The 26,983-nt window shown below is 43.5% G+C and overlaps 1 protein-coding gene across 4 annotated transcripts in view; it reads left to right on the top strand.

Moving 5' to 3' along the window:
• The window catches only part of KIAA1549L (KIAA1549 like), a 302,953-nt gene that overhangs the window by 206,349 nt on the left and 69,621 nt on the right, over positions 1–26,983 (top strand). For all 4 annotated transcript variants that reach the window (XM_054437742.2, XM_054437739.2, XM_054437741.2 and 1 more), the window contains exons 10-12: positions 3,941–4,112; positions 12,567–12,730; positions 20,496–20,680. In XM_054437742.2, the coding sequence (XP_054293717.1) occupies positions 3,941–4,112; positions 12,567–12,730; positions 20,496–20,680 (521 nt within the window). The remainder of the gene's footprint in view (positions 1–3,940; positions 4,113–12,566; positions 12,731–20,495; positions 20,681–26,983) is intronic.

Here is a 26,983-nt window from a genome sequence, read left to right as displayed (position 1 = left end):
TAAAAATTTTTAAATATTTGACTTAATTTGTAACCGAAGTAAGGCAAATTTTAACTACCACAAGATGCCATTTTTACCTACCAAAGATTAGTAAAATACTACGATCCAGTATTGATGAGTGTGGAGCAAAAAGGGCACTTTCAAACAGAGCAACTGGGTATGATTTTTCTGGAGGGAAAGTGAGGAATTTAGACAAGAAACTCTTAGATGATCACAAACTGACTCCTAGAAATTCATCTTGGCCAGGCACAGTGGCTCACGCCTGTAATCCCAGCACTTTGGGAGGCCAAGGCGGGTGGATCAAGAAAGAGGTCAAGAGATGGAGACCATTCTGGCCAGCATGGTGAAACTCTGTCTCTACTAAAAATACAAAAATTAGCTGAGCATGATGGTGCACACCTGTACTCCCAGCTACTTGGGAGAATGAAGCAGGAGAATTGCTTGAACCCAGGAGGTGGAGGTTGCAGTTAGCCGAGATCGTGCCACTGCACTCCAGCCTGGTGACAGAGCGAGACTCTGTGGTGACAGAGCGAGACTGTCTCAAAAGAGAAAAGAAAAGAAAAGAAATTCATCTTGAGGACAAGGACACACAGGTGAACACAAAGACAAAAGAGTGAGGATAGTGTTTTCCAGAGAGTGTCTAGAAAGTGATTAGGCCGTTCTTGCATTGCTATAAAGAAATATCTGAGACTGAGTACTTTATAAGAAAAGAGGTTTAACTGGCTGATAGTGCTGCAGGCTGTACAGGAAGCATAGTGTTAGCATCTGCTTCTGGAAAGGCCTAAGGAAGCTTCGAGCATGGCAGAAGATGAAGGGGGAACAGGTCTCACATGGCAGGAATAGAAGCAAGAAAGAGGGTGGGGGGAAGCTCCACGCACATTAAACAGCCAGATCTCACAAGAACTCATTCACTACTGCGAGGACAGCACCAAGCCATGAGGGAGCTGCCTCCATGACCCAAATACCTCCCACCGGGACCCACCTCCAACACTGGGATTACACAATTCAACATGAGATTTGGAGAGGACATGTATTCATACTATATCATGATCTTATCAAGTGTTCTTTTGAAAAGGGGCTCTCTGGCCAAATCGGTTTGGGCAAGGCTACATCCTAAAGCCCCTTCTTGAAGAGTCCCAAAGCCTATTTGCATACCAAAGCTCTGAAAAGACCTGAAGTAAAGACATCTCCTTAATTTTCTCCAACATACTGGTTTCCAACTTTAAACGTCAAAAAGCCCTTGTTTTTAAGTAATATCTATATATTCCCAACATTTTATTATGAACTTTTTTTTTTTTTTTGAGATAAAGTCTCACTCTGTCACCCAGGCTGGAGTGCAGTGGTGTGAGCTCAGCTCACTACAACCTCCTCCTCCCAGGTTCAAGCAATTCTCCTGCCTCAGCCTCCTGAGTAGCTGGGAGTACAGGTGTGTGCCACCAAGCCCGGCTAATTTTTGTATTTTTAGTAGAGACAGGGTTTTGCTATGTTAGTCAGGGTGGTCTCGAACTCCTGACCTCAAGTGATCCACCCACCTTGGCCTCCAAAAGTGCTGGGATTACAGACATGAGCCACTGTGCCTGGCCAACATTTTCAAACTTGTAGAAAAGTTGATAAAATTATAGTCAACACCCATATCACTCTCTAGGTTCTACAGTTGACATTATACTGTTACTATTTTATATTTTATTACATATATCATTTCCAAACACTTCCATAAGGTTTTCTTAACATATATTTTCATATACTTCTAAAACATAGATTGATTTTGACATTCTGGCATTTCATATAAATGGAATCCTACAGTACATACTCTTGTATAAAGCTTTTTTGACGCAGTGTAGTGTTTTGACATTCATCCATGTTGTTGTGTCATTCAGTAGTTTATTCAAATTTTTTTTGCTGAATAATAATATCTTGTATGAATATACTACAGTTTGTTTATCCATTCTTCTGTTGATGTACACCTAGGCTTTTCCAGTTTGTAGCTACTAAACAAGGCTGCTGCGAACATTCTTCCACAAGTCCTTTGGTGACCACATGGCTTTCACTCATCTTAGGTATATAGGCTGGAATTGCTGGTTCATAGGGTTGATGTACGTTAGTTCTATAGGAAACTGCCAGACCTTTCTCTGAAGTGGTTGCACCATTTGCACTCCCACCAAACAGACAGGTGTTCCAGTTGCTTCACTTCCTCAGCAACACTTGGTGTTGTCAATTCTTACTTTAGCCATTCTGGTGGGTATAGAGTGGTCTCTTGTGGTTTCAATATGAATTTCCCCATTGAGTATGTGCTTATTGGTTATTCAGACTTCTTCCTTTGTGAAGTGTCTGATCAACTCTTTTGCCCATTTTCTATTGGGTTGTAATAATATCTATTTTTAATAGATATTATTTTTATAGCATATACACAAAACAGTATAAGAAAGATACAGAGTTTAAAGGACACTAATAAAAAGAATCCACAACCTGAAGGGTAAGAACATTACCTTTACCTTATCCCAAAAGCCTTTTATATGTCTTCTCTGATTGTACTCCCTTCTTCCCTCTTCACAGTTTAGAGTGAATCTGAATTTTGTATTAAATCGTTCCCATATTTTTTGTATAGATTTTACCATCCACGCCTGTATCTCTAAATAGTATATTATGTAGTTTTGCTTAATTTTTAACTTTATATTTTGTAATTTGTTCCTTTTGCTCAAAATCAGACTTTGTATTCATCCGTAATGATACGAATAGCCATAGTTCATTCATTTTCACCACAACTATAGTATTTCATCATGTGAGTATACAATAGCTCATTATCCAACCTATTATTAACAACATTTGAATTTTTAGTCTTTTTACTGTTATAAACAATGTTGCTATAAACATTTTTGTACTATCTTTTAATATCCTGTGAAACTCATAATCTGTAATATAAACTTTGGAAAATACTGTACTATTTATGATTTGTTAATTATAACAGAAAAAGTTGATAACCAAATGTTCAATAATCAAGGGTTAGTTTGATTTACCAGGCATGCATACGGTAGACCACTACGTAAGTATTAAAACTTAAGTTTTAGTATTTGTGATTATCAGTTGTTAATTACAGTAGTAAAAAATTAGTAACAATCTAAATGTTTAATAATAAAGGATTATTTAAATAAGTTTATGAGGTATGCATCAGAATGCCATGTAAAAATAAACGTTTATGCTTTTGTTATATTTAAGGTCCTTTAAAGATGCAAGTAAAAATTGCAAGATATTGTATATAGACTATGATAAATAATTTTGTAAACTAATAAGGAAAAGGGTTGTGTGGGCAAAAACAAAGAATGGAAGCAAATAATCTATAATGGCAACAGTAATTAGCTTGTGAAAGAAGGATTACAGATTGTTTTTATTTTATTTCTTGATGTTTTTCCATATTTTCAAATTTTCCTATAGTGAATATGTATGACTTTTAGAGTAAAAAAAAGCAAAACCATCGTTTTAGAAAAAGAACATTGGGTTTCCAAGTAGTGTTTTTATCAGAGATCTTTTGAATTGCAGACATATAAGTTAATTTTTCTCCCTCTCTGGCAATTACAGACATTTGAATTTAACAGTCCTGTTTGAGAATAACCTAACATGCCCTGAATTAAATGCAGAGGCCTATTTTCAAATGAGGCCAGAGTTCTGTGGATGCTGGGAGACATCACTATCCTGTGTTTTCTTCTCCAGCCGCAAACTGTTCTTTCCAGATGTTCATATTTTTCAAACCTTTTTTCTCCTCCCAGTCTCCTGCTCCAGCGAGAGCAGGCTTCTTGAGAGGCTGGATAAAGGGAGGTATGCAAAGATTGGCGTCTAGCCACAGAAGGCTTCAGCAGTCAGGAGAGGAACATCTGCTGATCACCTGGGTGATTGCAGGGTCCATGCAAAATGCCCCGCAAACACTCGGCCTCTCTTTTTCCAAAAGATGGTGAAGATGCAGCGTGTCCCAGGCCCGAAGGACCCAGCAGAGCTGACTTACTACACCCTGTACAACGGGAAGCCTTTGCTGGGGACCGCAGCTGCCAAGATCCTGAGCACCATTGATTCCCAAAGGATGGCCTTGACCCTGCATCACGTTGTCCTTCTGCAAGCTGACCGTAAGGGAATGGTCTCTTTATTCAGTCTTTTTAATGCCATTAAATGTTTCCTGAAAATCAAAATGATTCCCCAAAATCATGTTAATCATCTCAGAGCTAAACATATTTGTATTCTGGAAGGTTCTTAAATCAATCAGCTATGTTTCTGTGTTGTTTCAAGCAATAAGGGATATGTTTTAGATACTGGAAGGATGGTAATGATATTACTTTTCCCCCAAGTCCTACCCACCCTTCTTCCTCAGCCTAATCTAGTGAACAGCTATGAAAATCACTATAGCTGAGATTATTTTTGTATGCCAGGAGAATTAAAGATAATTTGATTCAACAAATATTTATAAAGTTCTACATGAAGTCGCTTAGTGCTGGAGGATGTATGGAAGTGGGCAAGACCTGGCTCCTGCTCTTAAGGAGCAGGGAGACTTAATGCAGGTGCAGTGGCACACAACACAGGAAAGTGCTGTAAAAGGCAGTGTGTGTTAGGGGGTCAGCAGAGGGAAGGTTTGCTTCGAAGGGCATCTGGAAAGAGTGAGCAGAGGAAGGATGTTAAAAATAATAGCCGTCTCTTTGAATACCCTCCCTTGTGGCAGCTGCTATGCGAGTTACTTCACCTAGATTTTCTCACTTTCTATTCTCATTGGGGCAGTGTTTACTCAGATCTAAACCACAGGAAAGGAAACTGAGGCTCAGAAAAGTGAAATAACCTGCTCGGCATCACAGAACGAGTGCTTAGGTGGCCGGGATATTAATCTACATCTGTCTGACTTTGAACCTGTGTTCTTAACTATATGACACGTGAAGATTTCAGCAGAGGGAGAAGAAGGTGTGCGTATTCCAGAAAGAGAGGGCAGCATGAGGGAAAGAATGGAGGTGAAAAGTACCAAATGTGCTTGAAAAATGCGTTCAGATTGCCTGGGGTGCCGACACCCATGGAGGAGTTAAGGGAATTGGAAAGGTGTATTGATCCGGAGACTAAGGCCTTGAATGACACAGAAGGAGATAGTACACACTCTGATCAGCTGTGGGGTGCTGGTGAAGATTTCTGAGCTAAGGAGTAATATCATTGGAACTGCCCATTTTTAGGAAGCTTAATTGGTCAGCAGTGTCTAGGATGGGAGCAGACAGGAAGTGGCAGGATGATGAGGAGGCTCTGTGGCATCCCAGGCATTGGGAACCCAAACAAAAGCTATAAAGAGAGTGGGGGAAGGGGAAAGGGTATGAAGGTGAGAGATTGGGTGGTAGAAATTTTAGTATTTGGCAGCATACTGAGCATGGAAGGCAGGAAAGGTCATCTCCCGTGGGTTTGCTTTCCTAGCTCATGTCCGTGTTGCCCAAGTCCCTGACACCTGGCTTGTGGTCTTCCTCTCCTGCTCAGCTCTTGTCTTTATCCAGTTTACTTTTGCTTCCAGGATGATGGTCCAGACCTTGTATTGTCTTGCTCGGCCAGCATATCCTCATAGACACAACTTTGTCTAGGAATGACGATGGTCACTCTCTGCAATCTTGTTTTTCAAAGTGACATTTTTAACCAAGATTCTCTTCCTTTGCACCTCTCCCCTTCCCTCCCTGTGGGCTCCGTCCTCATCTGCTCAACAGCTTGCTTCATCTCTTTTGCCGCATCCTCTTTATGTGGACACCAGAGCTTTCTGTTCTCAGCTCTTTCTCCCTCTCTCCAGGTGAGGAATAAATCATAGAGGACAGGAGTGAAAACCACTGCAGGTGTCCAGGCGAGAGCTGAAGGTACTAAAAGTGGACATTCAGAGAAGTGAACAGATTCGGGATATTTCAGGGGACAGAGGCAATGGCGCAAGATAATGATTCTGTATATAGCCAGGGAAGGAAGCGGGGCTCAGAGGAATCAAGGGTGACTCCTAGGTGCTGGCTTGAGCATTGGTTGTGGTGCCATTTGTTGAGATGCAGAAGGTGCAGGTCAAAGAGGATAAGTGGGGTTGGCATGGGAACAGGGGAGATGGAACTGGGAGTTTGGTTGTAGACGTGTTAGGTGTGAGATGTCTACTAGACATCCACGTGGATCTCAGAAGACATAAACTCAGGAGTCATCAACATATAGGTGACATTTAGAGCTAAGGGAATAGGTGAGAATAACCAGGTGGGTTTAGCTAGAGAGAAAAGGGAGAAACTGAGCCCTGGGGAATCCACATATGGGAAGAGTGAGAGCGAGCAGAGGACACTGACCAGGAGCAGCCAGGGAGATGGGAGGAGAGTGTGATTTTCAGAATGCAAGCAACGACAGCAGATCTCACGGGAGGGAGAGAGCTACGTGTCGATTTATATTCCCAAGAGGCAGGGCATGACAGGGTAGAGATTAAGGGGATTGGAGGTTGTGACCTTAGCAGGAGTGGTTTTGCAACCAAATGGGCTGAGAAGAAGAACAAGGTGTGGGGAAGCAGTGACAGCAAAAGGGAGGAAATCTTCTGGGGCAGTTGCTGGAGGGACTGTATGGCATTCCAGTCATTGAGAACCCAAACAAAAGCTAGAAAGCTTGAATTGGTGTGTGTTTGAATATTGAGAGGATGCTGTCATGGAGAGGGAGAAGCTGACAATGCAGAAGAGAGAGGCAGGAATTGTAGGTGCAAAATCTGTCAATGAATGAGGCAGTGGGATCTGGTGCACAGGTGAAGGGGTCCACACGGACAGCTGGTCCTTTCTAATGAGGGGAAAGTGGAGTATGGGGGACACATGGTGATGGAAGCTTGCGGACGCTGTCTCTGATTGCTTCTGCTCTCTTGGGTATAATGAAATGAAGTTGGCAGCTGAGATCGAGGTGTGTGGGGTGGATTTGAGCTGGAGTGTGTGGTAATGCACACTGAGAATGGCAGAGCAAACTGCCCAAAAAGTGCCGGAAGATTGACAGGGCTCCGCTTCTCCTTAATCCTCATGGCTGTGTCCACACCACTTCTTCTCTTTTTCAATCTCAGGTCCTTGGAAGCTCCCTTTCCTCACTGCAGTCACCTCAGGGCCCCAAGAGGCCCCCATCACTCACTGGAGATTTATGCACCTGGCTCAGTATCTCTTCCTCTCTAACACTTCTCTTCCGGCCATCTGCTACTTTGGCCTGTCAGTTCCATGACAGTTCTATGATGGTCACTGTCTGTAGTCTTATTCTCAAAATGACGTTTTTAGCCAAGACTCGCTTCCTTCACTCCTCAAGGCCACGCCAGGCCTTGAGGTACTTGGGATGGGCATGAAAAGGAAAGCTGGCTTCATGGTGAGCAGCTGTGAATGGAGTGTCAGGAGGACTGGGTGAGGCTAAGGGACTTTGCTAGTGGCAGTTGATGGGGAACAGTGGACGGGGTCAGGGGCTAGGACAGGAGAGAGAGATCCTATCAGGTTAGACTCATGGAGGCTTTGGGGAGTGAGAGTCTGGGAGGCGAGGGATGGCCTGGAGGCTCAGCTGTCACTCAGAGAGTCGAGATTCAAACTCTGTTTGGCCAGCCTCAAAGGCTGCCACCCTCTGACCCTTCCAGCCTCACTCCTTTGTCTCCTTCAAATCCACTCAGTCCTCTCAGTTCCCTTCCACAGTCACTCACAAATCCATTTCCTTTTCTCCATCCCATCATTCTCTCCCACTTGGACCATGGCAGTAGCTTCCAAAGTGACTCAAACTCCCGTTAATGTGCCTTCCACATTGCAATTAGAGTCATTGTAATAAAACATGGATTCTGATCTTACATTGACTCCACTTTAGAAAAATACTTGCTGGCTCCCATCATTCACAGAATAAAATCCAAACTCCTGTCTTCACAGCAGGTGCACCCAGCAAGCCTTCAGGACTGCACAGCTTGGTCTCAGGCTGCTTTTCCAGCCATGTGGGCTGCGTTTCTCTCCTTCATATCTAAAGCCACACAGGGGTTTTCATCCTGCATATTCCTTCTTCCTTGAAGCCTTCCTTGGCCCCTGAGGCACAGCCCTCTGTCTCCCTTGGTTCCAGGAGCTCCCATTGCCCTCCTCACATTGGGCCATAACAGTTGTTGTCTGTCTGTCTCCCTCATGAGCTCTTTAAAATCAAGTGCCGCATCTCATTCATCTTGGAAGATCTAGCTCTAGTTCCTTCCTGGTTCTATTCTTGTGAAGGCAAAGGAACCACCCTTCACCAGATGCCTCTGCTAGGTGCCAAGAGAGGCATATGGTTAGGAGACACCATAGCACTTGAGAGAGGAGCCTTTGAAATAAGGTAACCCAGGCCCAGCCCCTGCTCTTCCACTTTCTAGTTATAGAGCTTGGAAAATGAAGCGTCTCTGACCTTCATTTTCCCCACCTGTAAAATGGTAATATAAAAAACACCTCCCTAAGAGAGCTACATAGGAGATTAAAAGAGATAATTGTTGCCTGTAAAGGGCTTGGTGCAGTCCTGGGGCGCCTGTTAAGCACATAGTAAGTGGCAGCTGAATCTCTCCATCGGTATCCCAGCAACACCCGACAATATCCCACTGGCATCCCTGTGATATGTGTCATCATCCCCTTAAACTCCACACAGCTTGAACAATAAATTACCTTCTGCCTTCTAACAATGCCTCTCCTCTCCAGTCCCCTTTCCATCTTCATTAGTTGCACCCTCTTCTCTGTATTATATGGGTTCTTCTCAACCTTCAAATCGCCTTTCTTCTTCATTTCTCTCCTGTAGTCCTCCGGCCTCACAGATAAAGGAGATTCAGCTGCCACTTACTATGTGCTTAACAGGTGCCCCAGGACTGGGGACACTGATGGGATATCAAGGGTATGATAGGATATCCTATGAAGGTTAAGAAAGGTGTTGGGAATTCAAGCCTAGACCTCTGGAGAGAGATTCAAGGTAACGCTATAGACTTTGAGGATTCTGTAGATAGAGATTAGAATTAAAATCCTGGGGAAAATATGAGTGCCTGGTGAAGGAACGTAGCTAGTGGATGGAAGAGGAAAGCAAGAGGATGTCCTCTGGGAAATATGTCCACCCCAGGAGCTGATGAGGACGAAGATAAGGCCAATGCAGGAGAAGAGGGCAGAGATCTTTAAAATCCCATTTTCTCCCAGTAGTTTTAAAATCAGCCTACAGTGTTCATCTGAGGTCAGGACTTTGAATAGAGAGTCACAGTGTTGAATACTTTGTCTCTCTGAGGGGAGAGTGTCTGCATTCTGTGTGTTCCAGAGCCTTCTAAATCACTAATTCTAGGGCCAAGACTGGAGCATGCAGTGCCCACGTGACTCACCCCATCACCTCTGGGTGACGAGGCAGCATTTGACTTAGGAGGTTTGCATCTGGTCCATTTGCAGGGTCTGGAGTGAGGGGCACATCAGAGTTGTTATCCAGCTGACGGAATAGGGAAAATTCACCCCAAGGAGAAGCATACCAGAGCAGGAAGTGGTTTACTTTACATGGCCACCAGACATTTATCTGAAAAAATGCCACTTGGCTGGGCGCAGTGGCTCACACCTATAATCCCAGCACTTTGGGAGGTTAAGGTGGGTGGATCACCTGAGGTCAGGAGTTTGAGACCAGCCTGGCTAACATGGAGAAACCCCATCTCTACTAAAAATAAAAAAATTAGCTGGGCATGGTGGTGGGTGCCTGTAATCCCAGCTACTTGGGAGGCTGAGGCACAAGAATGGCTTGAAACTGGGAAGCGGAGGTTGCAGTGAGCTGAGATCATGCCATTACTCCAGCCTGGGAGACACAGTAAGATTCTGTCTCAAAAAAAAAAATAAATAAATAAAAATAAGAAAAGAAAAAAAAAGCCACTTAAAGAAATAGGCTGACCCTCTGGTAAAGAGGACTCATGCTCATTCACTTTTTTAACAGATATTTATTGAGCACCTACTATGTGCAGGGCACTGCTCTGGGCACTGGAGATACAGCAGTGAATGAAGTGGACAAAAGTCCCTGCCCTTGTGGAGCTTATGTTCTAGGGTGGGCAGATCAAAGAAACTAAATAAATAAGTAACATGTTTGACGCTAATTAGTGCTATGGAGAAAAGTTGGGCAGGGAAGGGCTAGGACATGTTGAGAAGGTAGTGGTTGCAATTTTAAATTGTTGGGGGGTCAAGAAGAGAATCACTGAGGAAGTAACCCTTGAGTGATCACCTGAAGAAAGGGAGGGAGGCAAGGGTCCCTGAGGATATCTGGGGGCCAGGTTCCAGGCAGGGAGAAGACAGTCTGACACCCAGCACCGAGGTCATTAAGGGAGCAGAGTCGTAGCTGTGAGATCAGAGGCACGGAAGAGCGGCCATGGTCACTAGGGCCTCACGGGCTGGGCCCCCACTGGGAAGAGAAGCCACCGGAGGGTTTGGTGGGAGAACCATGTGGACTGAGCACTAGCCAGCCGCTGGGCCCTGGGAGGACTCTCTCCTGCATCCAGTCACCCCAGTTATGAGCTCTAATATTTGAGACATAGGTGACGGCCACAAAAACAAACTGGAAACACTTGAATGGATGCCTTCTCCTTTCAACATTTGCTGTACGTGAGAACGATTTATTTTGTGTTAGATTATTTGGACTCTTTGACTTCATTCCTTCTGACAAATACTGTGTGTATGTGTGTGTGTGTGTGTGTGTGTTTACGCTTGCATATAAGCACGTACTTCTATTCATGTGTGTTAACTCGGAACCGACTTTAACTGTTTATTTCAGAGAAGTGACTTTTCATAGAAACGTTTGACCTCTCTGGGTCTCAGTTTCCTCATCAGCATATTGGGGATGAGAAAAGCATGCAGGCAAAGGACCTATCACAGCGCCTAACACACAGTAGGCACTCAGGAAATGGGTTTTCCTATCAGCCCTCTACTGAAATTCTTGCAATTTAAATAACCCTTCATTCCTTTTCACCTTTAGGCATGACTTTGTACTTTTAGGTGATTACGCCAATGAACACGACATTGAGTTTGGATGACTTTAGTTGACCTAACTTTACTCTTGTTTTGACTGTTAAATGAATTTATTAATGTGTCTAAGATAAAATCTTTTCTGTTTATGTAAATGAAGGTGAGGGGATTTTACATACTGCACCAAGAAGAAGCACCTCCACTAAAACAATAAAACTGGGTAAAAGCTGAACATTCTTGCTAATAAAAAAATAGCATGTATTTATTTAGGGTATATACTGATACACTGTACATTTTTCTCCATCAGGATAAAATAACGATAAAGAGGCATACTGATATTTTTCACAGAAGCTATAAGCTTTATGTTAATGGCAGAATACTCACATATAAATACTGAATTACTAAAAGCAGGAGCAATTAAGTGTTTAATGTCAACAGAAACATATTATCTAATGAGCTGTTTTCAGAAGTTAATAATGTGATTAATCACCGATTGATAAAAACTGTGGAGAAGAAGCTCTTCTGTACTAATAGTATCCTGAGCCTAAGGGCAGTCAAGTGAGAGGTAGATCTTGGCTAATGAGGAACCACTTGATGTCAGGGCTTGGTTGAAATCAGAGAGGAAGACTGGCTGGCTCCTTAGGCAGGTCTCACCACGTGGCACTTACTGGTGGGGTGTTCATATTCTAGGGTCTGGGCCTCAGTTTTGCCTAGTTAGCCCCCAAGTTCAGCAGGATCAGGAAGATCAACTCATGCTAACCAGGCTTACAAGAGTTTGATGTATAAACCAGATTGCCAATATATTAATTTAAACTAGACCAAACCTACCATGGAGAAGGAATTTCTCCTTTTAACTTGTCAATACTTTTTCCTGTCTCTAGTAAATCATATGATGAACTTTGGCAAATGTATACACCCATGTAACGCAACTCTCTATCATGATGCAGAGCATGACCATCACCCTGTTGCCCTTTCCAGTTAATTCATCCCAGCCCCCTCGCCCCGAGACACCTACTGTTTTAATAGCACATTCTTCCTGCTGCCAATCACTTTGGTTGCTCTTCTTTACTCTGGTTCTGAGAACAGCCTGAGTCTTTTGACTAGACCGAGGCATTTCCAAGCTCCCAGCCAGCTATTCTGGGGGAGATCCATCTGCTCATGTTACATTTTACTCGTTGCTCACTCTCAGGGTGACTACACTACAATATTGAGAGTCATTTCTCTGTGGCTTTTGCCTCTTGATTCCAGCACACATTTCTAATCTGCACATTTCTCAGCTTCACTTTTCTTTTGACTTGTGGATGTCACCCCTGGGGAAAATTGTTACTGATCCATCTTTTTCTCCTCTTCCTCTCAGTAGTGGTGAACTCTAGCATTTACTGAGCAACTACTAGAGACCACACCAAAAACACTACAAAGTGACAGCCCATTTTACAGATGAGGAAACTGAGACTCAGGGAGCTTAAGTCACTTGCCCAAGGTCACACAGCTGCAGAGGTGGAGGCTTTCTAACCCCAAACCCTCTTAACCTCCCACGTCCTTCTGTCCAGGACTTGGGACTAGGGTGGGGGGTTATGCCTGGGTTGCTTTCCTCTTCCCAGTGTTGCTTGTCATGTCCCTCCTGCTGGCTCTTTCCCACAGCCGTGGTGAAGAACCCGCCCAATAACCTGTGGATCATCGCCGCGGTGCTGGCGCCCATTGCCGTGGTCACGGTCATCATCATCATCATCACTGCCGTGCTCTGCAGGAAGAACAAGAACGACTTCAAGCCTGACACCATGATAAACCTGCCGCAGAGAGCAAAGGTATATGGAAGTGGTGGGGAGAGGGGCAGGAGGACAGGCCTGCAGGAGCTCGGCCTGCCTTTCCCTCTTGCCTTTTGAGGCCATTGCCAGAGCCTGCAGAAACATCAGGGCAGGTCCTCATTTTGAAGGAGATCCTTTCTTTTGGTCTCAGGACCTGATGGTTCGTGGTTATCTGATGCCCATTCTGCCATCAGTGCTTCCAAGCGCTTTATATACAGCAGCTCTCTAATTCTCACAGCTGCCCTTGGAGGAAGGACTATTATTTTACAGATGAGGAAACCGAGGCATAGAAAACTACAAGCTAAAGAGACCTGAAAGGGATTTTAGAGATAATGTAATCAGACTCCCTCCTTTCACCCATGAAAAGTAACTCTTTCAAGGTCATATGGTTGGTAAGTAGCAGAACTGATGGTAGAATCAGGTCTGCTATGTTCTGAACGTTGTGGTCCACAGATATATATGTTGAAATTCTGACCCCCAATAGGATGGTATTAGGAGATAGGGCCTTTGGGAGGAGATTAGGTCATGAGAGTGAAACCTCCAGGAATGAGGTTAATGCCCTTAGAAAGGAGGCCCTAGAGAGCTCTCTTCCATGTGAAGACACAAAGACATTGGCAGCCTGCAGCCCAGAAGAGGTCCCTCACCTCTGACCATCCTGGCACCTTGATCTTGGACTTCCCAGCCTCCAGAGTTGTGAGAAATAAACTTCTGTCATTTATAGGCCACCCAGTCTGTGGTGTTTTGTTACAACAGCCCGAACTGACTTAGACAAAGTCTCTTGGCTCCTAATGCAAGGCTCTCTGGAGCACATGCTTGGTTGGAGTGACATCTTCAGAGGCCACCATGATGGAGAAGCTGCAGGGCTTTGGCTGGGTGGCCAGAAAACCCCCGTTCAGTGGCTCCACTGAAACCTGTCCTGGAGCCCCATCCACCCACTGCGGCCTCCACATCTCTGCACCACCCACCTCCAGTGACTGGGAAAGAAATGGACTAGGACATGCTGCAGGCTGATTTTCCGGTCACATTGCTCCCTTCATGATATTCCATGAGGGAAATATACTAACTGTCATACCCGATGATTAAATAATGCCTTACAATTTGCTGGGCTCCTTGAGGTCTGTCACCTCGTTTGTTCATCACAGCAGCCCTATGAGGTAGCTCGTAGTCAGGGAAGGTTTTATTATCCTCATTTTACTGCCAAAACACTCAAGGGAAGGAGAGACTTTGGGGTTTGTCCAAAGTCATGCTAGCAGCAGAGGGCTGACTGAGGCTCACATCCGAGTCTTGGAGCATTTTCTCCATTATACACCTACCTGAACCCTGAGATTTGGCAGGTAGAATCCTCTTCCAGCTCTGAAGATCTGAGCTTTGTCTACCTGTGCAGGAGTGAAATAGCAAACTACCCCTCATATTCCAGAGCCATTGGAATGCATGTCGGCCGTGGAGATCGTCCTTGCGGGGGTAACGCATGCCTTAGTTCTTTCTTGATGATCACACCTCACTTCAGCAAAAGAAATCAAAGGATTTTTATTGTTTGTTAAACTGATACACCTGTTTTGATGCTGCAGCTTGTTTAGATACTGTCTACTGAAGAGCCAAATGCCAAAGCGAGTTGTTCTGTTTCAGTTGACACAAAGGCACCTGCTTCCCAGACACAGCAGGATGTTGGTAAGAAGTGTACATTGGGAATTGCCCAAGAAGTGCAAGGTGAAACTCTTCCAAGAGTGTGCATTTCGGCCAGGCGTGGTGGCTCATGCCTGTAATCCCAGCATTTTGGGAGGCTGAGGCAGGCGGATCACCTGAGGTCAGGAGTTAGAGACTAGCCTGACCAACATGGAGAAACCCCATCTCTACTAAAAATATAAAATTAGCTGGGTGTGGTGGCACACACCTGTAATCCAAGCTACTCAGGAGGCTGAGGCAGGAGAATTGCTTGAACCTGGGAGGCAGAGGTTGCAGTGACCCAAGGTCGCACCGTTGCACTCTAGCTTGGGCAACAAGAGCAAAACTCCGTCTCAAAAAATAAAAAAAATAAAAAAGAGTGTGTATTTCATCTCCATCTCAGCTTAGTTACAAGAGCCTTTTAGACATAATGGTAATAACCCAGAATCTAACTGTACCCGCATCCAGGAATACAAAACATGCCATACTGAGATTGTAAGGGGCATATTTATGTTATAGATTAAACCAAAATTGTACTAATCTGCCAAAATGAGTTGGGCAACACATGATTTCCACATAGCTTCTGGCTTGAAGGCTGTCTGGAGCTAGGACGGATTAGTGTTTGTGGTTTTCCGTAGCTCCTTCTGTGTCCTACCCTGTACATTGGGCTTTGTGAGATACCTGGCTGACATTGAACATCAAGCAAATTTATGTTCCATGAGATGACTGAATTCACTTGTGTGCGGTGGAGCTGGTTGTTTTCCCCCTCCATGAGGCTGGGCTACATATTTTGATTCCCAAAGCCCTTTTATCATGGGAAACCAGCAGAGTGGAACTGCCTCCTGCTTACTGCAGTTTTTCTGCCGTTACAACCCAGGGACACTGCAGTGTTGGAGAGAGGAGAGAGCTTCCTGCATCACTTCTCACCACCTTGTGTGTGTGAACAGAATTCAATTAATGTCAAAGGACGAGGCAGAAGAAAAAAGTTAGCCTTCACCACCAATCCTTAGACTAGGAGGACAGTCCTGGGGACATCGCTGCATCTTTACAATTCAGGCTATAGTGCCAGAGGGCAGTCCCGGGGATCCTTCTTGAGACTCAGTAATAAACTTAACATGCTAAGCAGAGGAGGTGAGTGTGGCTTTCCCGGGAGCTGAGACCAGGGTATGGATACCCTTACCCTTCTTCAGAGACAAGGTACTATGGACTACCCCATTCCCATTGTTATCAGGTGGGCTTCTGCAGGTAGAATGGTGAAAAATGATAAATGCAAGAGGGCCAGCATCATTACTTTTGTCACCTCCTTTCTTCCTAGTTCACTTCCCTTTACTCTGTCATTGGATGTCCAGCCATTTTTCTAGTTTTTCCCTTCATAGAATTGAAGAGATCATGTTTCCCTGGAAGAGACCACCTTAGAAGAGGGTGGATAGGACCATATCCAGATGCAGGATGGAGCTTGGAGGGTCTGTAATCTTTTGCATGAACATCTGCTTGGGACAGGCCAGTCACCCCCTAAGAACAGCCAACTGTTTCCTCTTTCCCACTACTATCTGTAGGATACTATCTATAGGATACCTATAGGATAACTTACCCAGCTCTGTGAGCCTGGGTAAGCTGCTTAACCTCTCTAAACCTCAGTTGCTTCATCTGTAAACTGGGAACTCATGATAATACCTACCTTCTTGAACTATAGTGAAGATGCAATGAGAAAAGTTATGTACTGTGTTTAGTACTGTGCCATTGATATCAAATGAGGCTGAAACTGAGCCCCTTGAGGGTGAGGAACCAGTTATTTAACTTTATATGTTCAGCACCAAGGACAGTCCCTGTCGTTGGAACAACAATAGGAAAGTTAAACATTAGGAAAGTTACTTAACCTCTGTGCCTCAATTTTTCCATCTGTAAAATGGAGATATAACAATAATCGTATAGAGTGTTGTGAGGATTAAGTGAGTTAATAGATGTACATCACTTTGAGATATGTCTAGTACATAATAAATACTACCTGTAAGTTGGCTTTTATTGTTACCCATGCTTTTTTTCTTAAAAGGTCTTGGCAGTGTATCTGCCATTGAAATTATTGGAGATTATTTTGATTTGATAATTTTATAAAACTAATTGAAGTAACTATAGCTACTTCATGATATTTTATTATTGGGGTTAGGAGTCACTGATGTGTCTAATGGGCAATTGATTAATCTCAGGTAATTTTCCAGTTGAAAGCTAAAAGACCGCTACCCTGGGAGTCAGAAGAGTGAGGGAGTAGTAGTCCTGCGCCACTTAGCTGTGTGATCTTGGGCAAGTCACTGAACCTCTCTGAGCTTTGTTTTCTTATCTGTGAAATGAAGGCTGTGATGTTTGCCTTGCTTACCTCACAGGTTTGTTGGAGGATGAGATGAGATAACAGTGTTTTGCATGCTGTAAGTACCAAACATACACAGGGATTGTTGTGATTAATAACCCAGGTGTAATTAACCTAATAACAATGGCAACCTTTTAAGCTTGGAATTCCTTAATGTCTCTCTTTGTGTATATCCATCATTGACCCAATCACCTGAAGTATCCAGTGGATAACTTTAACCCAGTGTGAAAGGTAAGGGGCGAAATCCAGAGGGAGGAGAGAGAAAGCAGGAGATGGGACCACAGCCAGCTTTCCCTATCATTAGGTTCTTGGGAAGTCTTAGCTGCTATTGGAGCCTCCCGCTTCCTCACAGACAGGCCAGGAGTGTTGCACAGGAGCCAGGCCATGTATGGCAGGAGATGCTAACCAAGATAGGAAGCTGCAGAAGGAAAGGAAGGGCTGTGGGAAGACTCATCAAATAGTGGTTAGATGTTCCAGCTCTGGGTCACATAGTCCTAGGTTTAAATGCTGACTCCGTCACAGCTCTGTGAGCCTGGGTAAGCTGCTTAACCTCTCTAAACCTCAGTTGCTTCATCTGTAAACTGGGAACTCATGATAATACCTACCTTCTTGAACTATAGTGAAGATGCAATAATGTAAGTTGTGTACTGTCTTTAGTACTGTGCCATTAATATCAAATGAGGCTGAAACTGAGCCCCTTAAGGGTGAGGAACCAGTTATTTAACTTTGTATGTTCAGCACCAAGGACAGTCCCTATCGTTGGAACAAAACTGAATAGGTTAATAGGGGGCGTGAGGGTGTGCTACAAAAGGGGCTAACAGGACATGAGACTGGGCAGGCAGGTTCAGCTGGCATGTGAAGGGCTTTGAATGCCTCGCCAAAGCATTTGGGGAGACATTCAAGGCCCTTCATATTTTAAATGAGAGAGTGACGCAACCACATGTGTTTTAAGGGAGATAATTTTGGAAGCTCATCAGGGGAGGCCTGGAAAGGAGCTAAATTGGAAGCAACAAGACCGAGGCAGGAAATAGTGAAACAGTGGACCTGGGGAGAAAAAGTCAGCTTCCAGAAACATTTCAGATGTTGAATCTAATTGGTGACCAATTGGTTATGGAAGGAGCAGGCAATTCAGTATTTGAGAGACATTACCAAGTTACTTGAAGGCTCTCTTGTGTTTCTTATAGGCCAAGGACAGGGAGGGAAAAGAACAGAGACCACCTTCCCTCAGCAAACACTATTTCAGAAATGCAGTCCCAGGTCCTGGCCTCAGAATGTCACTGATCACCACATAGGTAGAGTGTATGTCTCAGAGAAGAGAAGGGGGTGATCATACTTCCCAGAGTGAGTTTCTCAGGGAACTGGGGGAGCTGTCCATGGCAAAGCTATAGACAGCCTCAAATAAAAAAGCCTTGTTGGAGTTAGCAATAAAACTCCATCCTGTTCTGAGACACAGTGGTGAGATTTGACAGGTTAGGTCACAGTTCTAGACTGGATTGTTAAATCCGCTGGAACCTTCCTGTTGTATCCCTTAGCTAAATTAGCTGCTGAAATTCATAAGAAAAAAACAACCCCATCAAAAAGTGGGTGAAGGATATGAACAGACACTTCTCAAAAGAAGACATTTATGCAGCCAAAAGACACATGAAAAAATGCTCATCATCACTGGCCATCAGAGAAATGCAAATCAAAACCACAATGAGATACCATCTCACACCAGTTAGAATGGCGATCATTAAAAAGTCAGGAAACAACAGGTGCTGGAGAGGATATGGAGAAATAGGAACACTTTTACACCGTTCGCGGGACTGTAAACTAGTTCAACCATTGTGGAAGTCAGTGTGGCAATTCCTCAGGGGTCTAGAACTAGAAATACCATTTGACCCAGCCATCCCATTACTGGGTATATACCCAAAGGATTATAAGTCATGCTGCTATAAAGACACATGCACACGTATGTTTATTGCGGCACTATTCACAATAGCAAAGACTTGGAACCAAGCCAATTGTCCAACAATGATAGACTGGATTAAGACAATGTGGCACATATACACCGTGGAATACTATGCAGCCATAAAAAAGGATGAGTTCATGTCCTTTGTAGGGACATGGATGAAGCTGGAAACCATCATTCTCAGCAAACTATCGCAAGGACAAAAAACCAAACACCGCATGTTCTCACTCATAGGTGGGAATTGAACAATGAGAACACATGGACACAGGAAGGGGAACATCACACTTCGGGGCCTGTTGTGGGGTGGGGGGAGGTGGGAGGGATAGCATTAGGAGATATACCTAATGTTAAATGACGAGTTAATGAGTGCAGCACATCAACGTGGCACATGTATACATATGTAACTAACCTGCACTTTGTGCACATGTACCCTAAAACTTAAAGTATAATTAAAAAAAAATTAGCTGCTGAAGGAGGGGCTTCTGATCATATCAAGTTCTGATATACTCTAAATGACAGAGGTTGAATTTCGTCTGCAGATTTTCTTGAAAAAAATCACTGCTGTCCATTTCACCTGGACTATGATTTATCAGGAAAGCAAAAGTAATAACTAATATTGATTGAGCACTTACTATTGGCTAGGCACTTGTCTAAATTCTGAACTTGAATTTCTTATTTAATCCTTACAGCATCCCCTTAACAGTGGTTACATGTTGCTCTCACAAACATATAAATTTTATCCTGTTTATACTATTATTATCTCCAATTAACGTAATAACAATGGCCATCTTTTAAGCTTGATGAAGAAACTGATGTGCAGAGAGTTTCAGTAACTTACCCAAGGTCACACAGCTAATGAATGACAGAGTCGGGATTTGAACCCAGGCAATCTGCTTTTGAAACTGCCACTTTTACCCACCACACTGTCCTGCCTCAAATCTGTATTGTATTGCTTTGGGGTGTAAAGCAGAATGGAGACACTTTCAGGAATTGTTTAAATATGTGTCTTGGTTTTTATTACCACACTGCTAGATGTCTGTTGGATTTTCCTCAGAGCTGCCTTATGCACTTGGGATTTCAGACACTGTGCAATAAAACCTTGCCAGTTTCCCAGGAATGCATTATAGGAGAGCCAGCCTACTTAAGGGAGAAGTCTGGATTAAAGAATGACTCCATAAATTCCATTTCATTATTAATGATTGTACGGCTTCACATGTTATAACACATTTCCCTCTGTGTTCAGATCTGTGATCCACTTTAATACTCAAGGGTGGTAGAGGTAAAGGAGCTAAGATTATCTTCAGTTCTCAGATGAAAAAATTGAGGTTGAGAGTTCAAGTGGCTTGGCAAAGTCACACATGTGTTATTACACATAAAGCTATACGAGAATGGAGTGAAGGGGTGACCAAACATTTCCAGGCAGGAGGTGATCCACAGGACCTATTTAATGTATTAATTGAGTTGTTTCTCATTTACAGCATCCATTGACTTAAAATTCATGGTCTAAAATCTTTGAAAGAGGTTTGTTCTTAAACACCTGTTTACATGTTGTTTACAGTCTTCATTTTTCTGAACAAGTCTTATCTGTAGAGATTCTGTAGCTGGATGGAATTAACATGGATTCTGATTTTGAAGAGATGGAAATAATGATGGGGATTTGGGTTAACTCTTGTTTATTAATTAGAAAGCTAAGTTTGGTCCCATCTTTTTGCTGCCCGTCATCTCTTAAAGCCATGGTTAGAGTCACACTTCACTAGAAATACGACTGCAAATCTGTTTCCTCTTTGCAGCCTGTGCAAGGCTTTGATTATGCCAAGCAACACCTGGGCCAGCAAGGGGCAGATGAGGAGGTCATCCCTGTGACTCAGGAGACGGTGGTTCTCCCACTGCCCATTAGAGACGCTCCTCAGGAAAGAGACGTCGCTCAGGATGGAAGCACCATCAAGACCGCCAAATCCACTGAAACCAGGAAGAGGTAGGCACGGGGCCGACTTCTGCCTCTCTGTGTCAGCAAGAGAATAATTGATGATGAGAAAAGCTGATGCCCTCAAGTTAATTCCACGGTTCTCTTTAAAAATTCCCCTTCATGCTCATTTTGAATATTTGAAAAGAGACTAAAGGAGATGAGATGATGAGAATCACAATACCCGCCTAGCCTGGGCTACCCTTTGTAAAGTTTTGTGTCTCTGATAACCACAACAGCAGAGATTTAGTTCTTATATTTACTATAGCAAATTTAGCACTGATGTCACACTTATATTTTAAACTTATATTAAAAGCAGTGCCTTTCAGTATAGTTGTATTTTATCTGGCAATTTCTCAATAGCAGTTTCTGATTTCAGTCAAAACCATATATTTAGTTTATACTATAAGCAGAGCACTTTGAAGACATCCCTTTAGGACTACAAAAATGTGTAAGATTGATTTGTGACCCCAGGAGTCTCATGATGGAGGAGGCAGAGAGATAAATAACTGGAATACCGAGGATGAGGTGTCGGTGCCTGCACTGGAGACTGCAGGGCTGTAGTAAAGACAGGAGGAAGAACTTAATTCTAAACAGGGAAAGCCTCATGGAGAAGGTTATCCTTTAGCTGAGCCTTGAAAAGTGAGTGGGATCTGAATAGGTGGGAAGATATAAGGGCATCCAGTCTAAAAAGAGTGGGGAGAGAAGAGGGACAGGTATGTTCTCTAAATGGTGAGTGTCACCAGAGTTTAGAGTTCATAGTGGCTGGGTGTAGTGAAGAATGAAACCAGAAGATAAATTAAAATTTTGGAAAGTCTTGACTGCCTGGCTAAGGCATCTGACCTTTATTATCTAGGCAACGGGGAGCCACTGAAAGGTCTTTTGGAAGATAATGATGTTAGCCTATATGTTAGAAGGATACTTTGATGGCAGTGTGGATGAGAGATGGGAGAGGTTAGTTTAGAGGCCAAGAGACTCATTGTAAGGACTTTGCAATAGCCTTATAAAGAGGTAATGAACCCTATGGCAAGCCCCATTGGCTGGCTAAACCAACATGCGTTGCCAACTCCCTTTTTCCTTGTTGCCTGAGACCACTATGGAGACTGAAAAAACTACATCATCCATGTCTCCTTCCTTTCTCCCCTCCTTTTATCTAACATGTGTATTGATCATTTGCTGTTTATCAGGCACTGGGGATATTGCTGTGAACAAGACAAAGTTACTGTTCTCGGGCCGCTTACAATCTGGTGAGGAGAGATAGATAATAAACAAATAGAGAAACAGGTAAATCTGTTTCTGGATCAGGTGGTGATGAGTACAGAGAAGAAAACCAAAGCACAGTTAAGGGATAGAGAAATGGAGAAGGAGACATAGTGCTATTTTAGCTAGGAAGCTAGGGAAGACTTTTTTGATAAAGTGACATTTGAGAAAGACCTGATTGAAATGAGGTATAAACCATGAGGTTATCTGCAGGAGGAATGTACCAAGCAGATGGAACAGTTTGTGTATCGCCCAGAGGAGGGAACTTCTTGACATGCTTAAAGAAAAGCAGGATCAAGGGGGCTGGCATGAACTCGGGAGGAAGTGGTGGCAGATGAGTCTGGCAAGTTGCTGGAGGTTGATTATGTCAGGCTTTACAGACCAAAATCAGGACTTGGGATTTTATTGTGAATAAAGATCAGATGTCATTGGGGGGTTTTGAGAAAAGCAATGACATGATGTGACTTGCAGTTTTATAGGCTCACTTTGGGCTGGGTGCATGGCTCACACCTGTAACCCCAGCACTTTGAGAGGCCGAGGCAGGAGGATCACTTGAAGCCAGGAGCTTGAGACCAGCGTGGGCAACCAAGCAAGACCTCGTCTCTACAAAATAAAATTATATAAAAAATATTAGCCATGTGCAGTGGTGCATACCTGTAGTCCCAGCTACTGGGGAGGCTGAGGTGAGAGGATGGCTTGAGCGCAGGAATTCAAGGCTGCAGGGAGCTGTGATTGTGCCACTGCACTCCAGCCTGGATGACAGCGTGAGGGCTTGTCTCAAAATAAAATAAAATAAATACAACAGACTCATTTTGGCTGCTGTGTGGCAAACAGACTGTAGGGATGCAGAGTAGATGCAGGGAGACCCTTTACAAGGCTACTGCCATGACCTAGGTGAGAGACGATGGTGTCATAGGATGGTGTGAGAAGTGGTTGGAGTTTAGAGATATTTTGAAGGAACAGCTGAAAAGATTTGCTGATAGATTCTTGTGGAGTGACAGAAGTGGAAAGGAGTGAATTTGCCATTTATTGTGTTGGGGGATACTGGAGGAGAAGTAGTTTGTAGGGGATAGTCAAGAGTTTGAGTGTGGACATGTTACATTTGAGATGCCTGTTAGGTATATGAGTGGAGATGTTGAGAACTCAGTTAACCTTGAGTCTGGAGTTTAGAGAAGTGGTCCAGGGTAGAAATATAAATGTAGGAGTGGTCAGTGTGTAATTACTCTGTGAGACTGGGAAGGATCACCTAGGAGAGTACAGATAAAAGAAAACATCCAAGAACTGAACCCTGGAACATTGTCATGATTAGAGGTCCAGAATATGGGGAAGGATCAACAAAGAAAAAGGAATAGTGTCAGGAAGAAAGGCATGAGAAGAACAAAGAGAGAGTAAGATCCAAGAAGCCAAGAGAAGGAAGTAATTTGAGAAGGAAGGAGGGATCATCTGTATCAATTACCCACATTTTGTACTGGAATCAAGCAACAAGACTGCATATTTTCTTCCAAGAACTCTTGGTACCTCAGAAAGAGGTACAGAGGAACAGAGGGTTGGATTTCAGCTTGTGTAGGAAAGAAGGTTGGGGCATGTGGATTAGTTATCTATTGCTCCATAACAAACCACTCCAAAGCTTAATAACTTAAAACAACAACCATTTTTTTTAGCTCATTATTTTGGTGGGTCAGCGCATTGGGCTGAGCTCAGCTGGATGGTTCTTCTGGTCTCAGCTAGGCTTGGCTGACCTTAGCTGGGCCTGCTTATGCATCTCCAGTCAGGTGACAGATCAGCTCGGCTGACTTGTTGATACTAATCTTATCAGGAATACCCCAGGTAGCAAGGGCCTTTGTTCATATGGTTTCTCATCCTCTAGCAGGCTAGTCCTGGCTTTTTCACAATGTGGTTGCAGGGCAGCAAGAAAAACAAAAAACACCCAAAGCATAAGCATTTCTCAACTCTTTGCTTGTGTCGTGGTTGTTACTGTCCTCTTGGGTAAAGCAAGTCTCATGGTCGAGTCCAGACTCAGCATAAGAGAAGACTACCCAAAGCTTGTTGACAGAGATGTACAAACAAATTAGGACCAAGAGATGTACAAACAAATTAGGACCATTACTGCAATCATGCACCCAACATGAGAGAGCATAAGCAGAGCAGAGCTGAAATGTCAGAGAAGCAATAGATGATTTACCTGAATTGACTTGCAAGTAGTATTACCTACAGCTATTATTTTCATCATGATCTTTGCCAAATACAACAAAGGCTTGTTAATAACTTATTTATCACCTATTTAGAGGACACTGAAAATAAATAGTGTTACTAAAATTAGGATATGAACATAGTACTTTCAGGAAGAATAAAAATTATTTTTCACCCATTCTAGTTAAATAATTTAAATTGCGTAAAGTTTTCTTTAAATTTTTTTAGAATAAGCACTTAGTGGATTAGCAAGGAATCTACTCTTGCTAATCAATTACCCTCAAATTTTTAATAGGAAATATTAACTGATGAAACAAATACAGAGGAAGAAGATATCTATATTCCTGAAGGATTTCTATATTTGCTCATAATTTTTTCTTTTTCGAGACAGAGTCTCATTCTGTTGCCCAGGCTGGAGTGTAGTGGCAAGATCTCAGCTCACTGCAACCTCTGCCTCCCGGGTTCAAGCAATTCCCCTGCCTCAGCCTCCCGAGTAGCTGGGATTACAGGCATGTGCCACCATGCCTGGCTAATTTTTGTATTTTTTTTTGTAGAGATGGAGTTTCACCATGTTGGCCAGGCTGGTCTCGAACTCCTGACCTCAAGTGATCTGCCCACCTTGGCCTCCCAAAGTGCTGGCATTACAGGCTTGAGCCACCATGCCCGGCCACTTTCATAATTTTAGCATAAAAATATGATTTTACTAAGGGCTGGTTAGATCATTGCCAAAGCTGTAAGAGAAACCTCTCTGTTGAAGTCCAGCTGACCACGGGAGTCTCTGATCATTTGAAAAGATTTTCAAAACATCAAAGTCAAGAGAAAACCCGTTAATGAATCTTATGTTTCTGGCTTCCCCATCTTGCCACATCATTTTTCTCATTCCTGCTAGATAAAGACTGCATGCCCTCTCAGAATGGGTCTGTTAGATGATCCAAGAAGTTTCTCAAGTGAAAACCAGGAGAAACCGGTGGTTTGATGGTTATTAAGATACCTCAATTTTTATGAATTATTTTAGCACTGAACTCTGAGGGTTCAGTCACTTCCAGACAGCCAGATGGGTGTTCTGGGTCCTTTTCCTCCAGTGTAGGGTCTTGGTGAGGCTATTTTGTTGATGTATGACTGGGATTGTTGGGCCAGGATGGAGAATCAACCATTTACAGCTGTTTGCAAAGGGCACTTCAGTGTAGTGATTGGCCGTGATTCATGCCATGTTCGGCAGTTGATTAATCCTCAACCCGAGAATGTTCTTCCCAGCTCCATGTCCTCAGAATGGGGACTGTTGTATTCAGTAGCCTCAAACTGCAGCCTCGCAGGTGACACTTTCTTGCTTTCAAAAACACTTTTGTCACTGTCATGTGAGTAGACACGCATGCACAAACACACAGGCACAAATCTCACTCTATTTTTGAACAGAAGTTTTGACTTGATGACTCCCTGTAAACGTGTCTATAAACAGAAGCAAAGAGTAAAGCAGAGTTGGGTTTTGCTACAGAAATTTGCTCATTAACACCTTTCCTTGGAGTGAGAGGAGCAGCCAGAAAATTGTTTCAGGATCAAATGAGGGAAATGGTGTGAAAATGCTACAAAAACCATTCGGGCCAGGCTCGGTGGCTCATGCTTGTAATCCCAGCATTTTGGGAGGCTGAGGCAGATGCATCACTTGGGGTCAGGAGTTTGAGACCAGCCTGGGCAACATGATGAAACCCCAGCTCTACTAAAAATACTAAAAAATTAGCCTGGCATGGCGGCGGGCGCCTGTAATCCCAGCTACTCTGATGGCTGAGGCAGGAGAATCGCTCGAACTCGGGAAACAGAGGTTGCAGTGAGCCGAGATTGCACCACTGCACTCCAGGCTGGGTGACAGATCAAGACTCTCAAAAAATCAATCAATCAATCATTCAGTATTTTGTGAATGTGAAATAGGTTATAAAAAGCCTTTTCCTTCCCTATTTTTTTTTTCTGGACACAAATTAAAGCCTTTTGTCCCAATGCCACCAGTTGGGAGAGTAGGTGCCATTCACCAGAAGAGTCCAGAAACAATCTAGGGGTGTGTGTCTTTTATGTTTGGGTGTTGCACAGCCAGCACTCAGCAATCAAATAGCTGTTGGGTAAATAAAATAACATATATTCAACAAGTTAGTACCGATCCTTGTTTTCACAGACTACATTCTTTGTATTACTCATTTTATATGATGTTAAAAGGTATTAAGGTGAGAAAGATTGTGACCGAATAAATTTGGAAATGTTGGGTTAAACGAGACCAGATGAATCTCTCTGTGACAGAACTGATCAGAGCCTTTGATATGCTAAGGTGCATTAGGAATCTCCAAAGAAGGAATATAGTGAGCATTTCCCACATTTAGGGAACTTTGGCGAGGAATGTCCCACTTGGCTTTAGTGTGCCACGGAATGTTCTTGGCAGATATTACCTTATCCCGTAGAGATCCTAACTTTGATTGTTCATGGCTTTTAGGGTATTACAGCGTACAGACTGAGAACTGGAAATTCCCAGGGGAGGCAGAGGGGAGAAGGGAGGAGGAGGGAGAAGGGAGGAGGAGGCAGAGGAGCATCCGGAAGGATACACAGCTTCCAGTTGAGAAGCTGCTCGCCTACTGATCAAGTGCATTTATTCCAGACAATTCTCCATTGTCAGGGATAGATGTCATTATTTTCTAAATCTGGTCGATTGACAACAGAAGAACAGAGGCCACTAGATACCTGCCTCTTGCTTGTCTCCCACAGTGGGGAGGCAGGCAGTCTTTATGCTCAGCCGGACCCACGGGCTGGCATGTTCTGAGGCCAGAGGCAGCATGAGGCTCAGTGGGGGCTCTCCGGATCCCATTCCCCGACAGAGTTCCAGAAGAT

The sequence above is a fragment of the Pongo pygmaeus genome, chromosome 9, assembly GCF_028885625.2.
Source record: "Pongo pygmaeus isolate AG05252 chromosome 9, NHGRI_mPonPyg2-v2.0_pri, whole genome shotgun sequence".
NCBI classification, from domain to species: domain Eukaryota; kingdom Metazoa; phylum Chordata; class Mammalia; order Primates; family Hominidae; genus Pongo; species Pongo pygmaeus.
Note: the sequence above shows the minus strand (reverse complement) of the source record. Positions and strands in the feature narration are given on the sequence as shown.